At 40.8% G+C, this 24,560-nt stretch overlaps 1 protein-coding gene across 1 annotated transcript in view; it reads right to left on the bottom strand.

Moving 5' to 3' along the window:
* The window catches only part of LOC126475086 (low-density lipoprotein receptor-related protein 4), a 633,185-nt gene that overhangs the window by 14,077 nt on the left and 594,548 nt on the right, over nt 1-24,560 (bottom strand). The window contains exon 25 of the mRNA XM_050102652.1: nt 20,839-21,155. Within this exon, the coding sequence (XP_049958609.1) occupies nt 20,839-21,155 (317 nt within the window). The remainder of the gene's footprint in view (nt 1-20,838; nt 21,156-24,560) is intronic.

Consider the following 24,560-nt stretch of genomic DNA (forward strand, 5'->3'; position numbering starts at 1 on the left):
CTAGTCACTTCTAGTACCACCACGACTATAATATCTTGATGAATGCTGTTTAAGTGATCCAGAAACTCTTCCAGCACCTATCTGCCATGCTTTCACACCATGAATGTGTCATCAACCTAACAGAAGTGCTTGGGTTTTAGACGGGCACTCTGAAATGCCACATCCTCAAAATATGTCATGTAGAGTTATTTTGCCAGTAACTGACATTGTGAGGGCTCTGTGGCTGTACAGGGTGATTCTAAATAAGATACCTAAAAGTAGCATTAAATAGCACATGAGATTTACTTACTTGAAATAATTTATTCTCAGTTCTGAACCTGACAGAACCATAAGTTTCGTTCTACATTTGTACCATTCGAGTGTCTCTCATCACATGGCAGATACCCCATCTGTACAAAATTTCTTCGCAGATGCATGAGGTTATCCCAGAATCTACCTCCACGGGCAATCTTGACTTTTCTCTCAATGTGTCACACAACCTGTTTCCATAAAATGAGCATACGATGCTTTTATAGCATTTTCCTGGGGTGGCGCTTTGTGATACTCCATTCTGACATGTCTTCTTATAATAATTGCGTTTTGTGGTACCACAAGCAGCACTGTTCTGGACCACTATGCACCTCCATTGTTACTGTGGTCATGCACTCTCTCCATAGAAGAACGAATGGACTGACATTAATGAAGCTAGAATGTGGGAAGAGGTTTGAAGAGCTCCCAGACAACACTCTGGTAATGGTTTTGAAGTTATTCACTGTTTCTTTTAGGTAACTAAACAATGGAAAATGCAGAATGGACTGTAACAATATTATGAAAATGATAGTTGCTACTCACCATACAGAGGAGATGCTGAGTTGCAGATAGGCACAACAAAAAGACGGTCGGAAAGTGAGCTTCAGACCAATAAGGGCTTTATCAAGAATACACACACACACATGTGACTGCAGTCTCTGACAGCTGAGGGCTCAGTCTTTTTATTGTGCCTATCTGCGAATCAGTATCTCCACTATATTGTGAGTAGCAACTATCCTTTTCATAAAATTGTTTTAGGCAATTAATTTAGAATAACCCTGTACAAAATATGTTATAGAAACATCTGCCAACCATTAATTTAAAGACTTTTTTTTTCAACACATTTCATTTTTCTGTGCTGTTACCAGTTTTGAACTTTCATTCTTCTCAGATGGTTGCAGTATGAGATGAACTCTTAATCAGATGTTGGTTATTTTGTTTGCTGTGGTGTCAGTAAAGGCTTAATTTTTTTATTATTTTCCATATACCATGCTTTAGTATCATGGTAAATGCATGCCAAAGTTATAAACACTTCCATAAAATCACAAAGTAAAAAGTTGGTCAACAATAGCATTTTTTCAATGAATAATCTGACTTTGCATAATGACAGTGTGCTGGGTGATGCAGGACAGCAACTCATTTTAGATTGTGATGCAAAAAGATACAGCCAGAGTTGCAACTAAAATGGATGTTTATTTGGTCGGTTACTGGTTTTGTGCTATGTCCATTCTCAAACAAACCAATGTTTGCTAAGTAAAATGTCCATCCAAAATAGCAGCAAATAAAGTGGGTACATATGTGTATGGCCCCAGATAATATTCGTTAATGAATGAGGATAGGCGTAGCCCAAAACTGGTCACCGACTAAATAATTTTTGTTGCAACTCTGGCTGTCTCTTTTTGCATCATAATATGATTTTGCATACACTTCATGTACTTGTGTTAAAATATGTAGAGTGTAGTTGAAATCAGACTGTTCACTGAAAAAGAGCTAATGGTGAACCACTTTTTACTTTGTGAGTTTGTGGAATTGTTTATAGTGCTGGGACACTTTTACCATGATACTACTACATGGTACACAGAAAATAACAGAAACTCAAGTCTCCAAATCTATCAAGACATGTTCACTGAAAGCATGGCAAACATAACAACCAATGTCTAATTAGCAGTTCACCTTGTAATGCAGCCACCTGACAATGAACGAAAGTTCAAAACTGGTTGTAGGAATGTTACCGTTTACACATAAAATAGACACATGAAGTATTGATATGATAATTTCCTCTTATTATACACAGCCAACAAATCACCATGCACAAATATATACAAGTTAAACAGAATAGGAAACTCAAAGAGCATGAGAAGTTGAAGAAACACTGCACTTGTCTCATATCGATTTGTCAATTATATCACTCCCATGCAGTCACACTGCCTAAACTGTGGAACACTTTGAATTTGACCTTGTGTCCAGCTCTTTTGTGGATGGCTGAGCATGATGGATACATAACTGCAGTAACACAGCTGGTTCTAGGGTATGGAGGTTGTAAGGCCATCGCTAGGAGACAGTGGGGGAGGAGTGTGAAGTGTTAGTTTCCCTGGTATCATCATGGCACTCTCAGAAGTTGGTGGTAAGACTCATGCAGGCTTAACACACTCAATGAAGGCTTTAGTTCAATTGCTATTTTGGACTATATCCATTGTGTGTTATTTCGTCATAGAATTGGGAAGGGTCTGTAGTAGGGAATTAAAGCTGAGTGCAGATAAGTTCCATGTTATGCATGACATGAGAGCATTCTGCTAACACATTGTTCATGAAAACTGGGTGAGTTCTATGGTGTGACGCAGGAGGGTGGCATATCCATGCTGTGTGTTCATGTAGTAGTTGTACCAGATGGGAAAGCTGTGTTTCATCTGGTGGTGATGAGGGAGTGAGAATGTCTACCAGGATGCACAGAGGTTTGTCATAGACCATCTATGCTGACAAGCAACTGCGTTCCTCTTTGAAGACTGTTCATATGCCTTGCAGAACCATTCATAGGCCTAGCAGAACAAGGGGAAACAGCTGAGCCCAGGTATGACTGTGGCACATTAAGTTGCCTTTTAAAGTCTGTCCATCTCTCAATCATGTGGTTGCTTGGTGGGTGGTAACTTGTGATACGACTGTGCTGGAAACCACACCATTTTGACAGCTGGACTCAAATTGTCACCCTTCGTTTGTAGTGGTGTGAAGATGGCAACCAAAATGTGTCAACCAGGTCTTGATAAATGTCCTTAGCAGATACCTGTTGGTCCTTGATCGGAACAGCCTGTGTCCATCGTGTGCAACTATCCACCAGCATTAACATGTGCCGGCCGAAGTGGCCATGCGGTTAAAGGCGCTGCAGTCTGGAACCGCAAGACCGCTACAGTTGCAGGTTTGAATCCTGCCTCGGGCATGGATGTTTGTGATGTCCTTAGGTTAGTTAGGTTTAACTAGTTCTAAGTTCTAGGGGACTAATGACCTCAGCAGTTGAGTCCCATAGTGCTCAGAGCCATTTGAACCATTAACATGTATCGGTATCCTGCAGGTGTGGGAAGAGGGCTGACTAGGTCAATGTGAACGTGGCCAAACCTCACTGTTGAAGCTGGAAAATGTCTCACATTTGTGTGCATATGACATCTGATCTTTTTGCAATGCCTGTGTGAACCCAGTTGTGCACATCTTTCCTGGTTGAAGGCCACATGAATTGATCATTTGTCTGACTGTGGCATTGGCCATGTGGCGTGCTAAGTTGTGGGGCTGTCAAAAACCATCTGTCAGAACTGAGTTGTTACGCAAGGCATTGCATTTGTTTCTAGATACACCCAAAAGTTGGAGGCGTAGGCGAGGAGTCATTAAATAACATTTGAAATTGTTGACCGGAACACTGAGCACTGGAAAGGTAATTGTAGTTTAAAACCAGCACTAGGCTGCTGGTGTGAGAAAAGTAATTGGCTACGATGTTATTGCCACCATGACTGCAGAGAGTGTCAATTGTAGATTGGCAGAGTTGTTCAGTGTGTCTGAAATGGTGTGGAGAGCATTTGTGACATACCTTTTGAAATGCAGTGATGGGTTTGTGGTCAGTGTTAATTTTGACAGGTCGGGCCTTGACAAATCCGCGCAAGTGTCAGATGCTCTTTTAGATCGCAAATGGTTCCCAATCATAAGTGATCCAACGTGTTTGGCTGGGTTTCAGGTTTTAGGAGAAGAAACTCAGAGGTTGCCAGTGTCCATTCACTTTTTGATGTAGTGCTACACTGATAGCTATTGGTTGGCCTCAAGCATGTGGAACAGGGTGAGAGAGCACCACATTGTCTGAGAGGCTCTCTTGCATCCTTGAAAATGGTTTCCATTCTCCTGGTCCACTGGAGGCGGTGCTTAATTATTGTGTGGTGGCATGCCAGTGTGTCTGAGAAAGGTGTTTGTCTTGCAGCGGTTCCTCCAATGTGTCACCGGTAAAAATTATCCATTCTGGGTAAACACCTCAAATGTTAATTATTCTGTGGCCGTAGAAGGGCACATAAAGTGTTCGACTTCCCAGGTAAGGGTGTGATACCTTGTACCGACACTTTATAGTCGAGCAATGTTACCACAGGTTCACTGATGATACACTTGTTCTTGCTGAGTGTAATTCCACAATCAGTTAATCTCTGTCACACCACTCTGAAGTGCTGTTCACGTGAGAGGGCATTTTCGGAAAATATTAGCATGCAGTCGAGGTAAGCCACATCTGGGCCACATGTTTAAGCCCAAAAGACATAACCAAAAACTCAAACAGTCCATACGGTGTTATCACTGCAATTTTAGATACATCATTATTTGTGAATGGAATCTGATTACTTGACTGTTGGCCATTTAACACACTAAAAATGGTCACACCTGCTAAAGAACTTGTGAAATCCTGGATGTTTGGTATTGGGATTGTTCGGGTGTTCAAAACCAGATAATCACCTAGAGGATGCCATGAACTATACTTCTTGTGTACTAGACAGAATGTTTAGGACCAGGGCTGTCTGAACCATGTGTGACTCCGTCCTGAAGCATCTCTTCAACAATGGCTTTGGTCTCATGTTGTCATTCCAGTGTGATCTGTTGGGTGCGTAACAAAACAGGCAGACCGATGATCGTACATATATAGTGCACTGTTGTGTCTGTGCCCATGGATTCATAGTCTGCTGTGTTTCTGAGGGCACCACTGTCTGAGAGGCAAGGTTGCACTGCAGAGGTGTCTTAACCCTTTCAGTCCTGAATTATTTCTGGAGGAAGTAAACTTTTTTTCATGTGGTATTGCTCTTAGGTGATTTGTTTAATGATTTTAAATGTCAGATTTATACAAAATTATGTAACTATTTTCAAAACAAACTTTGTACACTTGGATTCATTTTATGGACTAAATTAACTAATTACAAAATATTCTTTATAGTAATAAGTAGTAAAATGATCATTCAATAATTACCATGGAAAATAACAATAACAATATTCAATTACACAATAGAATATAGTGAACCAACCATATCCATGTATTCTAGTGGTCCAAGCTGCTGTGCACTGCTACACTGACTTACTGATATCTTCGTACGTTGCCCAACAGTTGACAGCACTTCCACATGGTAAAAAGATTGAACATTCACAAATGTCTACCTCAGGTTTCCATTGGACAAAAATACTTTTGTTGCAGTTAAGTCACAGTAAAATTTAAAGTACACAATTGTAGCCAGAGGATCTGAAAGCGTTAATCATCTCTAATGTTTTGAAGGTTGCTTGTGGTTAGCATTCAGTCACCTTCAAAGTATTCTTCTGACACACTGTTCTCTGTACATACCCTGTTAGTTTCATACTTGACTATTAGGCAATCCTCTTCAACGTGATGAAGTTTGGATACCAAATTGTGTTGGTAGAACTCCCACTGGGCCCTATCATTGTCCAAAACAGAAGTACTTCAGTTGTCAGCCCTGTGATTGGTGTGTGTTGTCAAACGACCCTTTACAACAGGAACAGTGCAACCATCTGTGGAATGTATCATCTAAAACAACAGTCAAAGCTGTGTGAGGAAATCTGTGCCCAGAATAGATTGAGCAATGATAATGAACACAAATGTTCACTTTGCAGCAATCGGTGAGACCGATGTCGAACACCAAAGTCTTGTAACTGCACTTGTGTATGACAGACTCATTGACTGCCATTAATGGGGCCATACTGGTCTGTGTGGCATCAGGGTAGTAGGTGACCAGAAATGTGCCAACATCTGATCCTGTGTTGATTAAAAACAACATTAAGTCTGAAGAGTGGTTGGTGACAAACAGCCTTTGTGATGTAGTGGAGTGTAGTCGTGCTGGGGGTGACAGTGTTGGAGTCATACTGCAGCTGATGGTGCAGTGAGTAGCCCTACATGCCATGTGCATTGTAGGGTGATGGCGGGTCTTCTGCTGTAATCAGTGTAGATGAATGTCATGATCTGTTGCATGTAAACCAGACTGTGATTAGTGTTTGCATGCAAACACGGTTTTGTAGCCTTATGACAGAAATGTCTCTGAAACTAGCAAATATCTGCTCGAGGTAAGTCTTAACTACAAGACTGGGCCAGAAGGGTGTGGTGTGCACATGAACCCTCCACAGCCGTGGTCCATAGTTGCAATATCTCTAATTGCTTAGCCAGTTTCTTGACAGAAATGTGGAAAGTCCGGAGGTTCTCAGGTACACTTGGCAGTTGTTGGGCAGAGGCAGTGTTGCAGCAAAGCATTGATTCATCAGAATGGACCAGAATTGAGTGGCTGTCTTTAGTAGTAATGAAGGTTGTTGTTGCGACCACTGTAGTGAGTGAATTGAGCATAGTGTGAACTCTATCAGCAACTTGCATAACATCTGTCTTTCAAGAGCAATTGAGATTGGATTAATTAGTGGTAGCAATTGTTGGCACCAGATCTGGAACAGCAACAGTGGTCAAAATGATACTGGCATCAATCATTATGCACAAATATCTCCACTATTCAGAAGGTCTCTTGTTCCTATACCTCCCTTTTCACCACACCTCTAGTGTTAAGGGATTTCTATGAGCAGTTGATCCCTAAGTGCTGCATGAGGTCAGTACCATCTTGAAAGTGTTGTAGGCATATTTCAGAGGAGGCTGCAAGATAATATCTGACACCAAAGAAGTAGTTCATTGATTGAGGCTGCTGATCACTAAAGTGAACTGTTCGAGGTCATCACAGATTTGTTGCTGGACGAAAATGTTCTCCATTATTACAAACAATATCTGGTTTCGCAAACAGTGAGGCCCTTATTGGTGGAGGACCGTGAGAGCCAACAGGCAGAACGTTTTCTGCTCTTGAATGTAGTACCAGTGTGGGTGGAGGGACTGGGAGCATGCTCGTATTGGGTTCAATGTCACTTGACACTGCAGTGTGGCTATTCAAAACATTGTTCTGTGGCCGCATCACTGTGATCAATGGCACGACTGGTGCAGATGTTAGCATGATGTTTGCAGTCAGCTCAGAGTGTGGTGTGGAAGCCAGTGGTTGAAATACAGTAGATGGGCATTGCAGAAATTCAGTCTCATGTTTAACATCCTGAATGGCACTGTTGATGATATGCAGTAGATTATTTGCGGCAATCATGACTGTAACATATCATTTTAATTGAATCAACTGTGGGTTCTTGGTGAAACATTGTAAATTAACTAAACAAACACTGTTTTTTGATCTGTTTCACAATTTTGTTATTAATGTTACTGCACAGCCTAGGTTTCGAGTTATAAGCCCATTTTCATCATTAATATACTTAAAATGGGCTTATAACCCAAAACCTAGGTTGTGCAGTAACATTATAATAAGGTTAACAAACGAGGCAGAAAACTGTTTCTTTAGTTACTATTGTAAAATACACTCCTGGAAATGGAAAAAAGAACACATTGACACCGGTGTGTCAGACCCACCATACTTGCTCCGGACACTGCGAGAGGGCTGTACAAGCAATGATCACACGCACGGCACAGCGGACACACCAGGAACCGCGGTGTTGGCCGTCGAATGGCGCTAGCTGCGCAGCATTTGTGCACCGCCGCCGTCAGTGTCAGCCAGTTTGCCGTGGCATACGGAGCTCCATCGCAGTCTTTAACACTGGTAGCATGCCGCGACAGCGTGGACGTGAACCGTATGTGCAGTTGACGGACTTTGAGCGAGGGCGTATAGTGGGCATGCGGGAGGCCGGGTGGACGTACTGCCGAATTGCTCAACACGTGGGGCGTGAGGTCTCCACAGTACATCGATGTTGTTGCCAGTGGTTGGCGGAAGGTGCACGTGCCCGTCGACCTGGGACCGGACCGCAGCGATGCACGGATGCACGCCAAGACCGTAGGATCCTACGCAGTGCCGTAGGGGACCGCACCGCCACTTCCCAGCAAATTAGGGACGTTGTTGCTCCTGGGATATCGGCGAGGACCATTCGCAACCGTCTCCATGAAGCTGGGCTACGGTTCCGCACACCGTTAGGCCGTCTTCCGCTCACGCCCCAACATCGTGCAGCCCGCCTCCAGTGGTGTCGCGACAGGCGTGAATGGAGGGACGAATGGAGACGTGTCGTCTTCAGCGATGAGAGTCGCTTCTGCCTTGGTGCCAATAATGGTCGTATGCGTGTTTGGCGCCGTGCAGGTGAGCGCCACAATAAGGACTGCATACGACCGAGGCACACAGGGCCAACTCCCGGCATCATGGTGTGGGGAGCGATCTCCTACACTGGCCGTACACCACTGGTGATCGTCGAGAGGACACTGAATAGTGCACGGTACATCCAAACCGTCATCGAACCCATCGTTCTACCATTCCTAGACCGGCAAGGGAATTTACTGTTCCAACAGGACAATGCACGTCCGCATGTATCCCGTGCCACCCAACGTGCTCTAGAAGGTGTAAGTCAACTACCCTGGCCAGCAAGATCTCCGGATCTGTCCCCCATTGAGCATGTTTGGGACTGGATGAAGCGTCATCTCACGCGGTCTGCATGTCCAGCACGAACGCTGGTCCAACTGAGGCGCCAGGTGGAAATGGAATGGCAAGCCGTTCCACAGGACTACATCCAGCATCTCTACGATCGTCTCCATGGGAGAATAGCAGCCTGCATTGCTGCGAAAGGTGATATACACTGTACTAGTGCCGACATTGTGCATGCTCTGTTGCCTGTGTCTATGTGCCTGTGGTTCTGTCAGTGTGATCATGTGATGTATCTGACCCCAGGAATGTGTCAATAAAGTTTCCCCTTCCTGGGACAATGAATTCACGGTGTTCTTATTTCAATTTCCAGGAGTGTATATGTGCAAATCGCAGCAGATAACCTATCCACAAGAACATTTTCTGTTCTTCGGTGTCACCAATTACACAGGTACACTACCATCTATATAGAAGAAAAAGTCTTTAAATTAGTGGTTGGTAGCTGTTCTTGTAACATATTTCATGGAGAGGTATGCAACCCCAGGCACCAGTAGGGATCATGATTACTTCATCTATTTGTTCATAAAACTACCCATTACACTTGAAATAAAAATTAGAGTGCATATTCAAAGAGTGTTACTGTTTGCCTCTGAAAAGCAAGGTGTGTCTATGAGTCTTGAAGATGAACTTCTGCGAAGAGGGATGTATCACGGAAGCTCACAAGCAGACCATTCCTCTTGCTGTTAAATGCCCTTAAGAATTGTCATGAAATCAACCATGCTATTCACATGGGGATTGCCAGGTTTTAGAGGTGTAGCTAGATTTGGGCCAGTCCTAAGTTGGTGAGTTAACAGTGTTGACTATTGCCCACAAAGGCACCCGTTGTGTCCTGAGTGCGAATTTTGCAAGGAATTTAGTGATAGCGGTTCATGCTAAAGGAAATACAGCCAGTTTACTGAAATGAGAGGGAGGCTTGCATGTCTTGTTCGAATTACCTGTGGTGGATATATAGGACTGAAGGATGAGGAGGAGAATAATCAACTCAGTAGATACAATTAACACCTACATTTTATTCAGAATCTCAAATACTTCAAATACAGAAATGATTTTCCTAGCTGAGCTGCATTCGCAATAGTAACCAAGTCCTTTTGCAGAGACAGTAACTCTTAGACACTGTTTTCCACCTGTCCCTGTCATGACATAACATCAAAGGGCTTGTCATCACCTTATTTGCTACCCTAGTGCACTGTCCTTCAAGTATTCTTCACAGACTGATAGAGAGACTTTCCCTACATAGTCTCTTACTATATCCCAAGCCTTTCAGTGGCTTCTCATAATGTGCTCATTCCCCACTGTGAACCATCTCTCTTTCTCTCCTGAAGCTCCTGCTTCCTGTCTCAATTCTTACCCCATTATAATCTAAGGCTCTTGCTTCATTAATTCCGTCACAAACCTTGTTTCAAAAATTCTGACACATCACTTACATCTTTATTTGTTAAGGACCATGGTGCATTGATTCTCTCACCTTGCTCATTCCTAAATCATATAGGGACCTTTCCTACTTAATTCTGTTACATTACTTATTTCATAGGCCCCATTGTTATCTCACCCCTCTGGTCCAACTGTGTGGCACTCTGTGGCTGCTTCTGCCATGCCAAACTCTGATTTTATTTTAGTTACTTTCAATATTGTTTCCAGGACTTGACTTGTTGTTGTGGACATGACAACCCCTTCTTTGTGGATTATGGGAAATCCATACAGGCATGGTGTGGCTCGCACCCTAGGGTCCAGCTTCTTCCTCGCTTCCTTTGGTAGATCTGAGCTATTCAACAGAGGAATTATTTTCCTAGTCATCATCGTCATTGGATCCTTGAGCTTCTTGTAGACTGGATCCTTAGATGGAGGTCTTTTGTTCCACTGTTGTCACTTTTGCTTTCGGAAGTAGGTACTTGTTGATGACTGCAGATTTCCCGCTTGATCTCATCTGCTTTTTCTTTCAGTAAGCTTCATACTTTTTCTTCCACATCACTAATAAGGTCCCATTTTGGGCCTTGTGCATAGTTCAGCCCTTTTGAGTGTGTCAAAGCTGTTGTTACACCCAGTCCTTTCTCTATCAAATTTACAACTGCTCTTCTATTATTTGCTTCCTTGTTCACTATCTGAGTTCCTGGAAGTCTACTGCATTTACCAAACTGTTTTGTGACACTGCAGTGCTTCTGCACTTCACTGTCAGCATGCTGCAGTCTGCCCATTTCTAAGTCTGTGCTGGCAGTTGCTTGAAATATGTAGGCAGCATATGAGCAGGATTTGTGTGTTCTTGTCCAGCTCTCTCCATATGAAGTGAATGTGCTACCTTACTATCACTATGCCTGCCAATCATAATATCTGAGTGGTCTTCTTCAATATCACTAGTTGACACAGTTCCCCAAATGTGATAAGATGTTTTCATCTCGACACCACTGCAAGAAGGCCAATGGGCTGGAAAGTTTTGCCTTCCCAGCCCATTATTTTTGCAGCTGTTTGAAGCTTCACAGCATCTTCTCCATGTAAAACTGCCCCGTAAGTGAACGTAGACTTTCCCAGTTTATACTGCTGATGAAAAGCTCTCAAACTGCCAGGTGGGTGTAGTGTTGAGATTTCATAATGTTTCAACAAATATCAAACTCAATACCTTTTGCCAAAATGCTGGGATACTGTGCATGCCCCTTCATTTATATGCACGAGGTAGCTACCCACTCCACCTGACTGTGGGCTTTAGTGTCTAATACAGGCGGAGGGTTGGGGATGGAATGGTAGCGTGGGTATGGGCTGTGCTCAAATCTCTGCATGGGCATTCTTGATCTGTCTCATGTGCTAGCCACTGCTGGATGTGCTCTTGGGAGGATTCCAATCTGAATTAGTTGATGACTTTCATTACTACTGATTCTCATGCATCCTTATTCCTACAGATTCATTTATTTGGATCTCCCAATAGCCACTGGTTTATTCCAGTACCTTTGTGTTTTCAAAATGAATTGTACATTGCTCATTTAGGCAGTTGTTTTAGATTTGTCCCAGATGTACACACCTAATGTGTTACTGAATCATTTAGAGATACAGTGTCGCACTTGCCTGGTGTACTGGTGAACGCTTTCACGTGGGCTGCTATATATCCATCATATGTGAAGATTCAGTGGATCCTTTGCAAAGACAATATTATCTTTCATCTTTGGTGCTTGTCAGAAGACAATTTTCATGTTAAATCTTCCATGCAATTTTGGCATCTTGTCTGAAAGTGCCCCTTATAGGAGCGAATGGCAAGTCTCCTGTCTCTTTCCTCTTCTCCTGCATTTGCTGCATCTTTTCATTTCTTTGCACTTTAGTGTACCAACTTTCATGGAATATTTTCTTTAGCTGCTTTAACTCAGGAGGGAGACTTCAATTTGTCAGAGATAATGCATGCCCTATTGATAAGGTGGTTAGCACTATTTGTCCCTACACTGGGCAGTGGGAGCTCATTGCAAGCAGATACAGGTCATGCAAGTACAGAGTGACAGATTCTTCAAGCCCTTCTCCCTAAACAACAATATAAACTGTGGAAATGGAGGAGGATCCTGAGAAGGATGTAGCTGCTGCTTTTATTTCACATAGTGGTGTATTATCTGGGAAACTAGCATGAATTCTCAGGAAATGCAATGTAAAGGCTTTCTACCCACTGGCTAAAACACAGGCAGTGGCAAGGATGGCACTGGACTACAGAAGTCTAATGCCTGTCAAATCCCCCAGCAATGTAGCAACACATACATGGTGCAGACAGAATGTACAGTCAAAGTTGCTGCCAAAAGCACTAACAGTATACTTAATTACTACAGCCCAACATGTAAATGATTGAAGAGCAGTATCAACATTACTCAGAATGGATTACTACAACACAGACATCAAAATGCTGGGATATGTCATTAAAGAGCCCATTAGGATTGGATCAGCTGATCAGCTATGACTGTAGCTACAGCCTTATTATGGCTGTACTTTGTATGACTAGGAAGAGAAAGGAGATACCCTGCAATCTATATCAATATCTATATGACTATTCAGCAATTCACACTCAAGTACCTGGCAGCATCTGCCTCCTTATACTTTCTTTTTAGTACCTGAGGACATTTTATCTATCTCATACATCCCATGTAGAAGACGAAACAGTTCTGTCATATTTGGTTCTCCAAACGACATTTAATAATTTTGAGGCCACATCTTCTACTTTAGGTGCCTTGTTTCAAACTATGTCTTTCAGCGTTCTGTCAAATTATTCATTCCCCATCTCATTAATATCCACATCCACTACCCTTTCCATAATAATGTCTTATGTTTTTTTCCCCACTTAAACTGATTAGCCAGAACAATATGACCATCTACCTAATCACTGGTATGTCTACCTTTAGCATGAATAACAATGGCAATGCATCATGGCATGGAAGCAATGAGGCCTTTGTAGGTTGCAGGAGGGAGTTGACACCACATCTGCACACACAAGTCACCTAATTCCTGTACATTCTGGAGAGGGGGCCAAAGAACTCTGATGACATGTTTGATCACATTTCAGATGTGTTTGATTGTGTTAAGATCTGGCTAGTTGGGGGTCAACACATCAATTTTAACTTGCCACTGTGTTCCTTGAACCACTCCATCACATTCCTGGCCTTGTGACATGGTGCACTACCTTGTTGAAAAACGCCCCTGCCATCGGAAAACATGATTGTCATGAAGGGGTGTACATGATCCGCAACCAGTGCACTATACTCCTTTGCCATCATGGTGCCTTGTAAAAGTTCCACTGGAACCACAGATGCCCAAGTGAATATTCCCCAGAGCATAATGGAGCCGCCGCCAGCTTGTCTCCATCCCACAGTACAGGTCTCAAGGAGCTGTTCCCCTTGAAGATGATGGATTCACACACTCCCACCAGCATAATGAAGAAGGTATTAGGATTCAAGAGACAAGGCAATTCTCTGCCACTGTGTCAATGTCCAGTGCTGGTGGTCACATGCCCATTTCAGTCATAGATGCTGATGTCGTGGTGTTAAAATGGCACATGCACGGGTCGTCAACTGCGGAGACCCAGTGTTTGGAATGTTCAGTGCACTGTGTGTTTGGACACACTTGTAAGCTGCCCATAATTAAAGTCTGATGTCAGTTCCACCACCTGTCCTGATTTACTAGTCTGCCTGGCCTACAACATCCAACATCTGTAATGAGGGGTGGCCGTCCAACCCTCAACATCTGGATGTGTTTTCACCATGTTTTGAAGACACTCACAACACTCCTTGAACACCCAACAAGTTGTGCAGATTCTGAAATGCTTGTGCTGAGCCTGTGGGCCATCACAACCTGCCCTCAGTCAAGCTCAGATAGATCACCTACCTTCCCCATTCTACACACGGACGGCACACTCACTGATACGACAAGCACAATGCTTGTGTCTGACTAGCAGTCATTCCTCACTAGGTGATACTGTTATTGCCTGGACAGGTTTATATTGATAGTAGGTTATTGGTCACAATGTTCTGGCTGATCAGTGTACATAGATCTTCTACACATTTTTTCCACCTTTCAGCATTCCATTCTTTGTTTAGTACTGCCTTGCTATCTCAGCTCTTGATGTTTCAACTGCTGTTTCCATTTTCTCCAAAGATTCCATTCATTTTCTAATACATGGCATTTATTTTTCCCATAGCCATGCAACCTTCTACAGGACTGCATTTCTCCTCTATTCATTCCTGCTTTGTCATTATACTCTTTCGGGTTTTGTCTACATCTACACCTATTACTCTGTGAAGTACATGGCTGAGAGTACTTTCCATTGTATCACATATTAGTTTCTCACATTCCATTTGCATATGGAATGCAGAATGAATGACTGCTAAAATGCGTCACAACACTCTGTAATTATTGTAATCCTGTCTTCACAGACCCTTCAGGAGTGATACGTAGGCTGTAGTACATTACTAGATTCTTCACTTAACACTGTTTCTTGAAACCTTATAATTAAGGCTTTCATGGGATAGCTGGAATCTATCTTTGAGCTCTTGCAATTCAGGATATTCAGCATTTCCATGACATTTCCCCAAGAGTCAAATGAATATGTCACTATTCGTGCCATCCTTCTTTGCATATGTTTATTAATGCCTGTTTGTTCTAGTTGGTATGTGTCATACCACTTAAGCAGGACTCTACGATATAAAGACGAGTATTTTGTAGACTAACAGCATGTTCCCAGTATTTTACAAATGAACTGAAATTTGCCTTCTGCTTTACCTATGATTGAGCCTATGTAATCCTCTCACCTGCTTCATTTGGTGCATTTGCATATTTACTTCTTGCATAAATGAAATTTAATACATTATTGGTGCATCCTGACCAATTTTGACACAGATGCAATTTACTCCAGTGATATCACCTGTGGGTTGATGGAGGGCGCATTTTCCACAATGAAAAAAAGGCTCTTAAGCAGTGCACTGGATGCAAGGCAGTAGTGGACAGAGCAGGAGGTTGTCAAGTGGGCCACAAGGCAGTGTGGAAGGCTCTGGTGCCAGCAATAGCTCTATGTGTGGCAGTCACAAGAGACTTGTGTGGACAACAGGAATAAGTGAACACCACAGGTTGGATTAGACACCTTGTTTAGATGAAATGCAATGTGCAGACATCCTGTGGGCTCTGAGGCAGCTGTTTCTATGGCTAGATGGAACTTTGAACTTTAGGAGACTGTGTTGGTATTGGAGCTCATTGGGCATGTTAGATAGTGCCTGCATTGCAGTCATTGGATTCTGAATTTCCTTGTGGGAATTTCAAGGCTTTAACTGCTAGTGTTAATCTCACCTAACACTCTTTTCAAGTGGCTGCTAAAAATTTCTTCATTAAAAGTTGAAATCACAAAAGAAACTATTTGGGAGGGTTGACATATTTTGCCACCAAGTGTGACATTTGTGAAACAGCCACTTTGGATTGCTGTGTTTCGTCGATTGTACACAATGCAACTGCTAATTAGGTTCATGTCTTGAAGTGTATGTTATTTGAATTAGCTAATTTCAATTCAGTGTTTGCTGCATAAGCCTGATCATACTTTGTGCTCTAGGTTTCCTGTGCTACCATGGGGTCATTTTGCAGTTGCAAGCAGCCTGCAGTGGCTTTGTCCATTCTTGGACAACCAGCAGGAAGATGGTGCATATTCTGGCTCTGGTCCTGCAATGTTAAACTGAGCTGAACATCAAGGTATAGTGGTACATGAATTTTCTGGGCTTAAGTTTTCAAAGGTATTTTACTGCTTAGTTCTAACTTAGTGTTATTGTAACCAATTACCAACGGTCAGTTGTCATTTGTTGATAGCATTTTGTTCTTAGATTGGAAGTTACATGATTTTTTTATCTCCTGCAATGTACCACAAAGAAGGTGGTTAAAGCTGACCTTACACAGTCACCTATTGGTATTTGTAAACAATAAAATTTTCTGGTGAATACTTTAAAACTACCTTTAATAACTTCAAATTACAGGGAAGAGCTCATTGCAATTTGCTTTAGTGTTATATTGTTGTATATTGTTTGATGTAAAAGGAATTGAACAAAACTGTTCTCTTTTAAAACACAACTGTAGGTTAATAGTCCCCATTTAATTATGTAATTCTGTTTTACATTAATGTTATTTCTGCTGGGACTTGGTCCTGCATGTTCTGGTTTTTAAAGAATAATACATTTACTGATTAATGGAGTTGAAATTTTATTAGTGTATATCTTTTGAGTACCAAGGATAACAGCTTTTAATGTAATAAAGGTTGTGTGAATAAGATTAAGATTTGGAGTGAGTGTTCAGCAGCTTTCCACTGGAGGAACCCTGTTTCCTAGCCAACTTGCTCAATTGATGTGAAATCTTAATAGAGAGTGGTATCAATTGTGTTTATCCAAATATTTCTAGTGAGCCTTCTCCTTCTGCTTGGTTTTCACATTACTGCCTTCAGTATATCAACTCTCAGTGCCATCTATTTATCTTCTATTGTATTTCTTTCACTTCTTTCATTTAGAGTGGCTAATGCTCCCTTTCATACTGGCAGTTCCCTCTGACTGTTCCAAGTCAACCAGGTCTTATCTCCATAATTTCCACCCTTTCTGGAATTTCTTCAGCGTTATTCTACACTTCATAACTGGTAAATCATGGTCAGTGCTCCCATACGCTCCTCAAAATGTTTTCCAGCTCCAAATATTTGAAACCTTCTGGTATTTCTATGTATCTTCCAGGTATACAACCTTCTTTCATGAATGTATCTTAAACTAAGTGTTAGCAATGATTAATTTGTACTCTGTGAAAATCCCACAAGGCAGCATCTCCTCTAATTTCTTTCCTGGCAGTCCACGCACTGTTATCACTTTTTCTTCTCTTACTTTTTCTGCTATTTAATTCCAATCCCTCATCACAATTAAATAAAATAATTTCTTTTATCTTATCTCTCATCATCAGGAAAGACAGTAACCAAAGATTCTTATATTAATGTGGTTGATTGTCACTTTGTCATCCTTTTTAAATACTGGCATGATGTTGTTTTCTTTCCAAATCTTGTTTAGAGCTCTATATAGCCTCATTTTCTTGAGCTCTCTAGATGATGCTTTGATCATTTTTACAAGGAATTTATCTGATCCTGCAGACCTGTTGCTTTTCATTTTAGATAGTTTTGTGAATGAAAACATGGTGCAAGTAGGTTTCATTCATTTTATCATCTATGCAATTGGCCAATTTAAATCTTTGGTCATTTTCAAGCAGGTATCTTAAGCCTTGAGCTTTATTTTACATTATAATATATTTCTGGTATATGTGGACAGGAAGACATCTTACTTACATGTGTGTGTGTGTGTGTGTGTGTGTGTGTGTGTGTGTGTGTGTGTGTGTGTGTGTGTGTGTGTGGCATAAAAACATTACACTATTATACATGGAATAATCTATTAACAGACATATCCACGTACAATAGTGTACTGTTTTCATGCCTCATATGCACAGAAATAGGATGTTTTCCTGTCCACATTTAACAGTGATATATTTAATGTAAAATGAAGCTGGGAGCTTAAGATAGGTGCTTGAAAATGACCAAAGGTTGGAACTGGCCAACTGCATAGATAATAAAAAGAATACAACCAACCTGAACCATGTTTTCACTCTCAAAACATTTTGAGGCTGTGGACCCTCACCAAGTGGCAGCAGAAGAACACACAAACAAAAGGGCTGCAGAGGAAGGAAGAGGGGTGAAGAAATGGCCGCATCAGGGGAGGCTTACTGGATAGAAAACTATCCAATAAGTCTCCTCTGATGCGGGGTTCTGGGTTACTTTACTGAACTGCACCCCTTTCACTAATCCTCTACAGTCCTTTTCCTTCACCCCTATTCCTTCCTCTTCAAGGAAAGTCTTTCCTTCTCATCCTGCCCAGTAAGTCTCTCCTTACCTGGTGTTCTGGGTGACTTTTCTGGACTGTACCCTTTCTCCTAAACCTCTTCAGTCCTTTTCCTTCACCCCTCTTCCCTCCCCTTCAACCCTTCTGCCATAAGAAGGAGTCACTGGCTCCAAAAGCTTGTGAAAGTTAAACCCTTGTGTGTGTGTGTTCTCCTGCTGCCTCTTGGTGAATTGATTTTTTATCTGTTAATTTACATTATAAAACATAACTCCTGTAATATCTGAGTCTTCTCACTCATTGCCTCACCACTGGGAAGTTCTACTGTTTGGATGGATTTATTTTCAGTTGTTGTGGATTGTATGATGTTATATATGAGTTTCTGTCCCCATCTTGTGTTATTCCGCTAACAAGGCATCTCTTGTTTTTATGTTTCTCTGCTACAGCCAACATGGCGTGTAATTTTTCTGCCTATCAACTGACAGCTTGTCACGTAGTAAGTTTTAGGTCCTGTTTTTTTGCCTGAGGCAGGGCTTTTCTTGCACAGCTCTTATCCCTGATGGTGTTTTTAATATTCACATTTCATCACACTGTTTCTGCAGGTTTTCATAATTGCCTTTGTTGTCTATATTCTGTATCTCCTATACCCACATCAACCTTGTTCAGAGCACCCCATTCTTTACTTACTAACTGTAGTTCTTCTCATGGAAACATCTTGCTGACACCTTCCTCAAGTTTTTGTTCAAGCTTTGCTCTGCAAGTTGTAAAGTTATTATTTTGAGATGCTTTTCTACAAATTTTGAGAGACCTTTTATGCACAAAATTTGCTGCTACCAGTTTATGACCTGTACGTAAGTCTTTGCTTAGAGTAGCTTTGATGTCAGTCACAATCATGCAAACAATTTAATTTGTCAGTACGCAATTTGTTGCAGTACCAGTTTTACAAACTCTGTTATAAGTTGTTATTTCATGGGAATTCCCTTTTGCAAACCAATGTTGTCAAACTTCATGATGTTTCTCATTCACAGATCTACTATACATTCTCCCTCGGCATGGCTACCTTGTAAGGTAACAGGGGATAATATGGAACTCTTTCAAGTATGTAAGGTAACAGGGGATAATATGGCACTCTTTCAAGTAATTTAAAATTTAAAGCACAGCAGCAGAGATAATATGCTGGGCAAAGTAGACCAGAAAATACTTGTCTTGTGTTTTGATGGACGTTGTAGTTCCGTTGGATAGTGTTTTGGTTTTCTTTTAATTGCAATGAATTATATAAGTGTGGTGATAATTTGTAAAATTATATAATGTATTTAGATTTAAGTATTTAAATATTATAAAATATTGTAAATGAATTGTGGCCATGATTAGCAATTATTTTGACTACTGTGGTGTCATGTGACCCGACTCAGGACTGTGGATATGAGCGGGAAAATCGGGGTCTTTTGTCGTTGGCCGTTGTGGTGGCGAGTTGGGAGCGGCAAAGTGCCGCGAGTGCAAGCATGGACGCCAGGGTATGCGAAGGAACAAAGTGAAAGTGTGTGGGTGTGAGACAAACAGTGTACGAATTGCACCGATTATTATTTGTGAACTTAAAAATGCATGGCCACAACGTTAAAGTGTTTCTTTTGAATAAATAAGTTTCAATCTGAACGTGTATAGTTCAATTCACTGCTCTTCAAAAGCCAGCCAATATCAGACTCAATAATAGGGGCACAAATGCAACCGTTTACTACCAACCCCCTTTACAGATGAGCCACGTGAAAAATAGGTAGTAAACAAGCCCGAGTTTCAGTTGCAACCTCCTAGCACATGAGGGTTCACAGAGTGTTTATGTCCTGTTCACTGTCAGGCAACCTGTGTATTAAAATCATCCATTACAATTATTTTCACACTCCACATGTGCTTCCAAGTTATTGATGAAGTCAGCCCTTTCTTCTTTTGAGGATCCTAAGTGTAGTGGATGGACTTCATACACATTTCTTGTCCTTCAACTACACACACAATATGGCTATGGTACTCTTTCGCACTACACTCAAACTGGTGTATGCATCTGTGTAAAGCCCCACTCCATTCTTAGTATCTGGTTCATTTCTAGGCCAGTAAAACTTGTAATAAAATTTGAGGTTCCTTTTCCCAGTTTTCTTCCACTTGTTTCACCTAATCCTAGGAGCAGGATTTTCCTCCTTTCCACCTCCTATAATACAGTTATTTGTTTTTTGTATTTCCTGTTGCATAGTCATGAAGAAATGTAGGATATAAATTACAAAGTAGTAGTGGACAATGAATGAAACAGCAAAAAATGAGGGATATAAACTGCAGCGAATGAATGAAACTGGGAGTTAAATTTGGCTCTTATTACTTTAGGTCTGGCTAAATTTTGTCACACCTATAAAAAACTGATTAAACCAACTCTCTGGTTCATTTCTGTACTAGATTTATCACTGTTTACCTCTCTGTTTGCAGAATTTCCACCCAACTGACAATAAACTATTTATTTCACCAGTTTGAGTTTAAATGGTAGCCTTCTTAATTTCAAAAGAAAAAAAAGAGAAATATAGTACACAATTGCTGAAAATTAATATCTGAACAGTGAACAGAATTTTGTTTTGAACATTTTATTTGATATTTAGCACAATGAAACAACGAATTTTATCAAGAAATACAATAAAAACCATTCCACACTATATGGAAATATCAATTCCTACCTGATTACATCCAGATGAACATCAGTGTAATAAATCTTCTTATGCTTCCAATGGAAGTCCACAGCAATGGCATTGTGCACATCTGGTATTGGCAGTGTAACATCCCACAGCTCTGGTGTATCAAGCGAGACTCTTGCCAAGGTACTTCGTGTGGCAAACAAGAGGTATGTGGAAGGAGGTGAGTTACATGTGTGATGATCTTCATTGAGAAGGATGCCAGTTGGACAAGCACAAGAATATCCTCCAGGCCTTCGTAAGCACAAATGTGAGCAGCCACCATTGGCACGACCACAGGCATTCTCCTCCACATTGTCAACCTGCAGTTGGTGGGGCAGGGCAGAGACAGAGAGACAAAAGGCTGCTTTCATACAAAATATTAACACTGAGCAGAAGCAGAAAGCAGCGACATGCAGGATAGGCCTCTTCCCAGCTGATATAACATTTCTTACGTATCAAAATACTTAATATTGTCATATGCAATGCACTATCTGAAGACATTAAAAAGTAACATAAATAAAAGATATAAGCATAAATTGAAATGAAATTTAAGCACATATTTAAAAAAAACATAAACATAAACATAAAAGAATGTTCCATTGACTGCAGATGTGTGTGTACTAATACTACAATTTTATTCTGAATAACAATATCGTCCTTTACATTAACATTGGTTACGACCAAAAAATAAGAATATTTTTAAAAAATAAGCGTATCTAAAAGTTCTTGAATTATAATAGCTGGACTGTTGACCTAGTGCGTGCCTTCTAGAGATTTCAAACATTTACAAATATTTGAGAATGTATGAGCAAAATGAAAAATACTCATAAAAATCATTTGTGAAAAGTGATTATCTCTCTGTTTTTTGCAGTGTATTGATTTTAACAGCTGAAAATTATTAAGATAATTTTATTAAAATAACAGTAGGTCATTTATAACCACATTAGGAGTCAATAATATCTCTTCCTTAATGTGGAGAAAAATTCTTTTTCAACCTGGTAAAGGGTACTCATTTGTTCAACTGATCAACTCTTATCAACATTTACTACATACATGTTGTTTCAGAAGGAATAGTGAGCATTTTAGGGAGTGGTCATATACATTAATTCAAACAAAACATTCCATATAAAATCTGTCCAATTTTTATTGGGAACAGTGATAAGTTATCATTTCACATGTTGGAACACCAACTGTTATGGGTTTATTTATCAGTTGTTATTTTTGGTTTGAGGTTCAAGTTGTGAACTGATGCTTCAGTTTATATAACTGAATTTTTCAACTGTAATTGTAATTGTGGTTTGTTAGCAAGTTCTACTGTATCATTCAAGCACACCTAACATATTTACAATTGCTGAATATGCTGATATAGTATTAGGGTATGTGTTTTGTAATGGAAATGGTACTGCTGCATGTAGAGAAAATGGTAGATTATTTCCTGTTTGCAGAATACCAGAGTCAAGAATGTTTACTCATGTTTTCACTATGCTGTATGGGACTGGTGAAGAGCCCTGCAGTCATATTGAGTCTGAAGATGTAAATGAACAGAGTATAGAAGAAGTAGAAGATATTATTCCATTGGCAGAACATAGTCCAACAAGAACACTCAGAATTCTTAGGCATATGATTGTTCTATGCACAATAATATGGGGGACTTTACATGTACATGGGCTATACCCTCATCTACAGCAGATTCAATCCCTTCACAAAGGAGATGAAGGTATATGACCAGAATTTTGTTGTTAGCTAATTGCAAATTGCTGAGTTATGCCATTAATACTGTTCACTGATGAAGCTACTTTCATTCATGATTATATCAATAACACTTGAAATTCACGTTGGTGGTTCAACAAAAACCCATACAACTTTGTGAAGAGGCATTTTGAAAATGCTTCTCTGTAAATGATTGGTTCAGTATGACACATAATAAGCTGATTGGACTTGTTGTGTCACTGCATCATATTACAGGGACCTGCTATAAACATTTCACAAAACAAGCTTCCATAATTCCAGGAAGCAGTTCCTTTGGCTACAAGAATATGTTCTTCCAATATGATGGAGGAGCACATTCTAGTACTCAGATGACACTTTGTCTAAACCTAACATTCTCCAGATAGTGCATCAGCAGAAATGGTCATGTTTTTTGGCCACTAGAAAGGCAAAGTCTACAAATAAAAAGGAGAAACAAGAGATAAACTGATTGTTCATTATAAATTGTGCTGCCCTAAAAGAACATTGAGATGACCTCAGAAATGTTATGTGGTGTTATCACGAAAATTCAAAAGTGCATCGAAGTCAGAGGTAGAATTTAGGGAAATCAACATTGAACTTAACTACTTGCCTCTGTTTAACAACTTCTGTGGCTATTTGTTTGAATAGCATTCCAATAGCTGTACCTATGCAATCAATAAAAATTGTAGACATGTTGTATGGAATGATGCATTATAGTTAACCAATGCTAACACCTCCTAATATGTTCACTATACCTCCTGAAACACCCAGTATATTACACTTTCTAGCAACTATCGAAAAGCAATATCTAATTAATGATTTAAGAAAATGGGAAATGCCTTATTTTCTTAAAGTGATATGCCTGAATCATGCCTCATATTGGTAAACAGTTAACACTACACACTAACAACATATTGCAGCAATGTAATCTAGGAGTTTAGGCAACACCTACCATGTGGCTGGGAGATGTACCCTGACAGTAAACGAATCTCACCGAAAATCAATGGCATCATACAATGGAAGGCAAAGATCCTTCAATGATGTCATCTTAAGTATGGTGGTGTGGAGAATTAGAAACAAAATTTAATGACATATGCATTCCACATGGAGGGGAAATTGTGTTGTGGTGAGGATTTTCGAAGCTGAAAGCTAAGTGACTTGTGCAATTCATCAGTTTTGTCATGGGTCTCACACCTGCAGATATGAAGTCTTCTTTCTTAGCACAGGAAAAGTTCTCAGTGTTTTTATTTTCTTTTAATTTATTTGGTCTATGGTTTCTAATACTTATAGCAGACTGATGTGTGCTGCATACACACACATAACACAAAACAGTATTCACACTAGCTTTCAAGCTCTTGCTCTTTCACTAGCAGTAGGACACACATTCACATACAATACCACACAGACACCAAAACACACAGTCCCACAGCTGTGTCAAGACAGTATTGCTTGGGCAGATGAGAAGTGGGGAGAGGGTAAGGAAGGATGCATGAAGCAAGGAGGCAGTAGTGAGATAGTCTGAGTGAGGTCTTTTGACGGACTAAAGGAGTTCAGAAGGTAAGTCACACAGGAGATACAGAGAGAGGGAGAGAGGTGGGGTGGGGGAGGAAAAGGAGAGAAAGGTGGAGATGAACAGAGAAACAGGGAGGGGAAAGAAAAAGGGAGAGGTGCGGTAAAGGAGGGAAAGGGGGGCAGAGAGGGTGGGACACAGGGAGAGACAGTGAGAGTGAGAGAGAGAGAGAAAGAGGGAGAGAGGGAGGGAGGGAGGGAGGGAGGGAGGGAGGGAGAGAATGCCCACAAGGTGTTGGGAGCAAGGGGGTTAGGGGAGGCACTACACAATATGGGCAGGGAAGGACTGGTCTGGACTGAAGGAAGAGTGAGAAACTTCAGGTGTGGCAGTGTGAAATAAGTTAGCAGATGTTTAGGCTAGGAGGATTACTAGAGTGTAGGAAATTCTGGAGAGGCAATTCCCACCTTCATAGTTTAGAGAAACTTGT

This window comes from Schistocerca serialis, chromosome 4 (assembly GCF_023864345.2).
Source record: "Schistocerca serialis cubense isolate TAMUIC-IGC-003099 chromosome 4, iqSchSeri2.2, whole genome shotgun sequence".
In the NCBI taxonomy this organism is placed as follows: Eukaryota; Metazoa; Arthropoda; class Insecta; order Orthoptera; family Acrididae; genus Schistocerca; species Schistocerca serialis.